Consider the following 6000-nt stretch of genomic DNA (forward strand, 5'->3'; position numbering starts at 1 on the left):
TTATATTACCTTCCTAACTACCATGAAAATGGAGAAGCAGATTCAATGGGGGGCCTCCAACGCAGGTTATATACAACAGTGATAGGAGAAATGCATGAGGTGGGGGAAGAAAAGGAGGGAATAAAAAAAAGCAGTCCTATTCCTCAACATCTGTTTTCTAGTAAGTTTTTAGTTTGCTATTGAGTCCAGATCCTTGTGAATATTTATAGAAAATCATAAGAGCAAAATGACACAAATAAATTTGGTAGTAATCAACAGAGAATGGTCTCTTCTTTAGTTCCCCTAGTTATCTTGGAGGTGCATGTTTGTGCTGAGGGAAGGAAATAAATGAAAAGATAGAACTTGGTTTTAGAGCTGAAGAGAAAGAAAAGCTAAATATTAAAATACCTGGAGAAGATCTAGAGTCAGCTAGACCTGGAGTTCTGGGCAACAAAATGGATAAATGAATGAATGTATGAATGAATGAGTGAGTGAGTGAGTGAATGGGCAAGCAATAGGAAGTAAGCATGTCCTCAAGAAAGAATGGAGATTTTGTGAATAGGGAGCAGGCACAGATGGCAAAAGAGACCCATTCCTTAGGTTGAGAACCAGGACTCTTTGTTTCCTCAGGCATGTGTTTCAACAGGACTTTGAGGAGCTATATAAGAGAAAATTGTGAGAAAAGAACAGAGTGGCTCAGTGGTTGGGCCCAGATCACAGGGAGAGAGAAGCACCATTCTCCCAGAAAGAGCCACGTAGGCACATTAGGCCCACTGAATCTCTGACACTTTCCCAGGTCAGAGAGCATGTCTGTGTCCTCAGCCTCTAGATATTTGACCAAGTGGCTCACTCTCACCAAAGCTGTCCAACAGGCTTGAAAGGTGGGACCACTTCTACTTATGGGCATCCACGAAGAGCTAAGCACTGGCTCACATGCTTTACATATGCTGTCTGACTGACTCCTCACAGCAATTCTGGGATGTCAGTATTCCCATCCTCACTTGACTGAAAAGGAAACTAAAGTTCAGAAAATTCACATGCTCCAAAGCCACAATGTAGGGACTTGAACTGAGCCCACATGTGCATGACTCTGAATCCCATGCTATTTCTTCCAGAATAAGAGACTGGCTAGGAGAACCAATCTGTTTCAACTAAGAGGGTAAAAGAAACTTATTGGGAGCAGAGGGCAAGAGACCATATAGAAAGGGAAAAAATGAAGAATGAAAGGAAGTAGGAATCCTCTGAGAATGAGTAGAATTACAAAAGAAGTTGCCTAGAAGAGAATCTGACTTGGAAAATGGGGAAAATGCCCAAGATTAAAAAAATTTAGGAACTTGGTTTGGAAGTCAGAATGAGGATATCTAGGGTTAGGAGAAAGATGCTGACGCCTCTTCCTTCGGGTTGGAGAGGAGACAGCGCTCAATTACTGACCTTCCTCTCTATAGTCACGTGACTTGTGTTGGTATAAAAGCTTTCTACCAGCCAGGTTCCTTACAATATTTTCCTGTGCGAAATGAGCGGTAGCAGTGGCTGAAGGTCTGTTCCTCTTTCCCAGAAGCTTTCAGACTTTCCAAGAAGCCATCTATCCGGAAAAGCGAAGACAAGGCAAGGCAGCTAGCTCAGTGCTTGCACTCTGGGAAGGGATGCCAGGATCAGAATTGGAGGGGAAGCTGTTGGGGGGCTGGAGGAAGGCTGTCAGAAATTGAGGGTAAGGATTATACCTGGCAACAGGAGCCAGTGGGGTGGGGACAAGGAAGTGCAGACCAGGACATCAAGTCCCGGAAAAGGATAGAGGGGTCAGACTGTGTAGGTGGTGAGGGTTACAAGTCAAGTGGAAGCTGAGTTACCCATTAAGAAGAGTTCTTGTTTATAGTCAAAACACCAGGCTTAGGAGCCAGTGATTACCGGTGGGCTTCTCTGAATATTCTGTAATGCTTTTTGGGGAACAAGCCCCTCACACAGTGCGGGCTCACCTTCCTCTCCCTCTCCCTACCCCCACATTTCACCAGCTTCCCTTTTAAACAGTCCCCGGGTCTGGTATTGGACAGGGGAGGAAAATCTGTATCCTGCAAAAGGAGAGGAAAACGAGGTAGGGAGACGGGTTGGAAGCTGGGCACCTGCTTCCTGGGCGTGGGAGGGGTCCTGTGGAGGGCCAGCCTGGGTAGGGGGCCTGATTCTCACAGCAGAGTCCTCCTCTCCATGTGGGAAGGCTTGCTTTTTCTCACTGAAGATCTCCAACTGAAGAAGGGGCTTAAGGAAAGTTGGAAACTGGTAACAGTAACTTCCTGTATCTGAGAGGAGAGTAGGAGAAAGGCTGGGGAAACAGGAGGGGGAATTCCCTTGGGCAGCGAAGGGTTGGTCTCCCCTAGGGAATTATGACAGCAAATGTAATAACTCCTAGTTAATATCCCGCCCCAGGCAAAGTCAATAATTGCACTGGGCACTTCTGGCAGGTGTGTGAACAAGCAGTGGTGGCAGCAGAAAGCCTGGGCCTGGGAAGGGGAGAGTGCCAGAGAGGATGTCCTTATCCTGAACCAGAGGCAGGTCTGCAGGCTGTGAGTGGGGACTCCTGACCCTGCCCTTTTTCAACCTCTTCCAGATTGGTCATGCTAGACTCGAAGAGCTCCTGGATCCTGGCGGCCTACACCATTATCTTCCTCACTGGTCTCCCAGCCAACCTCCTGGCACTGCGGGCCTTCCTGGGCCGGGTCCGCCAGCCCCACCCTGCACCTGTCCACATCCTCCTGCTCAGCCTGACTCTGGCGGACCTCCTCCTGCTGCTGCTGCTGCCCTTCAAGATCACTGAAGCTGCACATAACTTCAGATGGCCTCTGCCTGAGGTAGTCTGTGCCCTCACAGGTTTCGTCTTCTACAGCAGCATCTACTGCAGCACATGGCTGCTGGCAGGCATCAGCATCGAGCGCTACCTGGGGGTGGCTTTCCCCGTGCGGTACAAGCTGTCCCGCCGGCCTCTGTATGGAGTGATTGCTGCTCTGGTTGCCTGGATCATGTCCTTTGGTCATTGTACCATCGTGATCATCACTCAGTACTTGAACTCAACACAGGATACCACAGAAAACAAAAATTTTACCTGCTATGAGAACTTCAACGACAAGCAGCGGAAATTTGTGCTTCCTGTGAGACTGGAGCTCTTCCTCGTCCTCTTCTTGATCCCCATGGTGGTCACCATCTTCTGCTACTGGCGCTTTGTGTGGATCATGCTCACCCAGCCCCACGTGGCGGCCCAGAGGCGGCGCCGAGCTGTAGGGCTGGCGGTTGTGACACTCCTTAATTTCCTGGTGTGCTTTGGGCCTTATAATGTGTCCCACGTGGTGGGGTATATCAGCAAGCAGAGCCCCACATGGCGAGCGGAAGCTGTGGTATTAAGTTCCCTCAACGCCAGCCTGGACCCCCTGCTTTTCTATTTCTCTTCTTCAGATGTGCGCCGAGCCTTTGGTAAAGGGCTTCAGGTCCTGCGGCGTCAGGGCTCCTCTCTGTTGGGACGCAGAGGCAAAGAGATGGCAGAGATGACAAATGGGGACAGGGGTGTGAGTCAAGCAGAAGGAGCACCGAGTTCTGACTTCACCACAGACTAGGGAGATTCCTGGACCTCTGGAAGCACTGGGGGCCACAGATGGGTTGAGCAGGCTGGGAAAGGGAGAGAGAGCATGAGGGTTCCAGGTTCAGGAATCCTCAGACCCAACCTACTACTGGCACTGTAAAAATCTCTCACCTTCCCAAAAGAACATAGCTCCCCGACAAGAGGAGAAATAGGCTTAGAAGCACTATCAGGCCAAATTTTAGAAGCAATGTAGCTAATACAAATTTAGTCCTTGTGAGGTGGTCAGTAGCTTTGGGTGATCAGGCTGAAGCAGAGAATCCTGAAGCAATCTCGCCATAAGCTTTGTAAAAACACTTGGATGCTGGTATAGCTGCTGATGCTGGAAAGAAGCCAATGGGAAAGAGATGGAAGAGAAATACTAAATGAGGTCAAAGAAGACTCAGGAAAGTTCTGAGCCGAGGGGACTAGGAGAGGGGGCTGAGGGCTTAGGTCTCTGATGCTCTAGATTTGCACCATATTAATCAGGCCTGCTGCTTCGTAAGTGTGCTCCAGCCGTCTTCACGTGTGTATCTTCTCTCCTCCATTAAACTGGGAACTTCCTGGGGCCTGGGTCTTGTCTTCTCCCTCCACGGCACCCATCACAGGTCAGGATACAGCTTGGCACCCGTCTGTTAGAGCTCAAAACTGACTAGCACAAGAATAGACAGCTTGGTCTGGCAGACTGAAAATAAAGATTTTAAAACTCTGAAGCGAGTATCCACTTTTTGTAACATTTCTGCAAGCATGGGGAGGGCAAAAATGGAATGAAGAACCAGACTCAGCAACAAAGGGGGAAGGTGAAGCATCTGAAACCACAGAAACATTTTAAGGTAAAGATGTAATGGGAGTGGATTAAGTGAGGGGACCGACATAATCCTGTTTAGATTGATGAGTAGAGACTGGATTTAGAAAGATGTGGGCTGAGTCCTGATCCTGACTCAAAGTTATCAGTGGATCACAGGGGCATAAAACATCCTACTCTTCGGCTTAGAAACCTGCAAAGTTTTCTGACCATCAAAACTTTCCCTTCCAGGAACTCATTTCAAATCATTCCATGGCCTGCTTCGTATCCTCTCTCCCTTCCCAGTTCCATCTGAGTCATTTTCTACCCACAATAAAGACTCTCTCTCTAGGTAACTCTCTCTAGGTAGACCACTCTCTCTAGGTAACTAACCCTCCAACCCCTAGCATAGCGGTTTGCAACAGAGGCCATACATCAGAATCACATGTAGAGATATAAAAATAACAAGTGGCCACCTCAAATCTGCTGACTCAGAATCTCAGGGTGGCTCCCCAGGTGATTATGATAGACTGCTCAGTCAGAATCACTGGCCTAGCTCTGGCACCCAGTAAGTCCAAGAAATTACTCTTTGGAGAGGCCATTCCTACTTATAAGTCCCCCTCAACTCCATGGATCCCTATCTTATAACTGCTTGTTTTTCCCCTTCTTCTAAAACCCCACTTAGTATTTACTTCTCCAGAAGAACTTTCCTTATTGTTTCTACTCAACTGAGAGCTCATTTTCTCTGTTTTCCTTCCTCAAAACAGCACTAGATTGGTGTTCTGGCCCTGACTTCAGTATTGGTTCTGCTTACCAGCTGGCTCATCTTGAGCAGGTCACACCTCCAGCCTCCATTTCCACACCATAATAATGAGGATAATGTATGCCTCCCAGGGACATTCTGAGGTTTAAATGAGACTGCATGTATAAAATTGCTGAGAAATTGTAGAATATTATTTAGTTCTAAAATAGCAACTGAAGCTCAGCTATACCCCCACTTGAAGAAATATAGTAAGCAGAAATTTAAAATGATGAAAATAATATATCAGATAACCAACTATATAGGATAGTTTGATAGTAATGTGTGAGAGGGGACAGCTGAGATTTTCAAGATGTATTACACCTTCCAAAACTAATTTGATTTTGGATGGTATTAAAAGAAACTGAGTTTGAACAAATTGATCATCTCACTCCACTGAGGACTATTCAGTGCTGAGCAACACATGTTATAAAGGACATTACTTCAAGAAATCAAAGGATAACAACTTGGTTAATCAGAAAAATTAAGCAAAATATCTTGGAGACTTCAAACCTAATTATAATAAACTAACAACAACATATTAAATGCCAGGCTCCATTCTAGAGAAGGAGCCTAAGGTGATAAAGGGAACTTTCCAAGGTCAATCAGCAAGAGGGAGTTTGAATCAGGTCTTCCTGATTCCAGTGTGCCTGCTTTTTTCATTGACACATGAGAAGCAAGTAAGAGAACACTAGATGTGTGACTGGAACAAGTAAGTTCCATTGTATGGAAGATGCAGTCTATGCAGCCCCACAGTGAAGAACAAGTGTCATGGGCAAAAGAGGCAGGGAGTTATGTCTTAAGGAATCAGGGCTGTTTAAAATGAAGCTGACTACCTCC

General features: G+C 46.7%; 1 protein-coding gene across 4 annotated transcripts in view; it reads left to right on the top strand.

The window, feature by feature from the left end:
• The window catches only part of FFAR2 (free fatty acid receptor 2), a 28678-nt gene extending 24388 nt beyond the window's left edge, over positions 1-4290 (top strand). The window contains exons 1-2 of one of the 4 annotated variants that reach the window (XM_045846832.1): positions 1475-1584; positions 2579-4290. In XM_045846832.1, the coding sequence (XP_045702788.1) occupies positions 2586-3575 (990 nt within the window). In that variant the 5' untranslated portion in view covers positions 1475-1584; positions 2579-2585 and the 3' untranslated portion in view covers positions 3576-4290. Of the gene's footprint in view, positions 1-1474; positions 1688-1734; positions 2069-2578 lie in introns of those variants that run through there. The other 3 variants (XM_045846833.1, XM_045846835.1, XM_045846834.1) reach the window with 3 other exon arrangements.
• Positions 4291-6000: the final 1710 nt, after the last annotated feature.

The sequence above is a fragment of the Phyllostomus hastatus genome, unplaced genomic scaffold (genome assembly GCF_019186645.2).
Source record: "Phyllostomus hastatus isolate PE091 unplaced genomic scaffold, TTU_PhHast_1.1 phas_contig_5, whole genome shotgun sequence".
Lineage (NCBI taxonomy): Eukaryota > Metazoa > Chordata > Mammalia > Chiroptera > Phyllostomidae > Phyllostomus > Phyllostomus hastatus.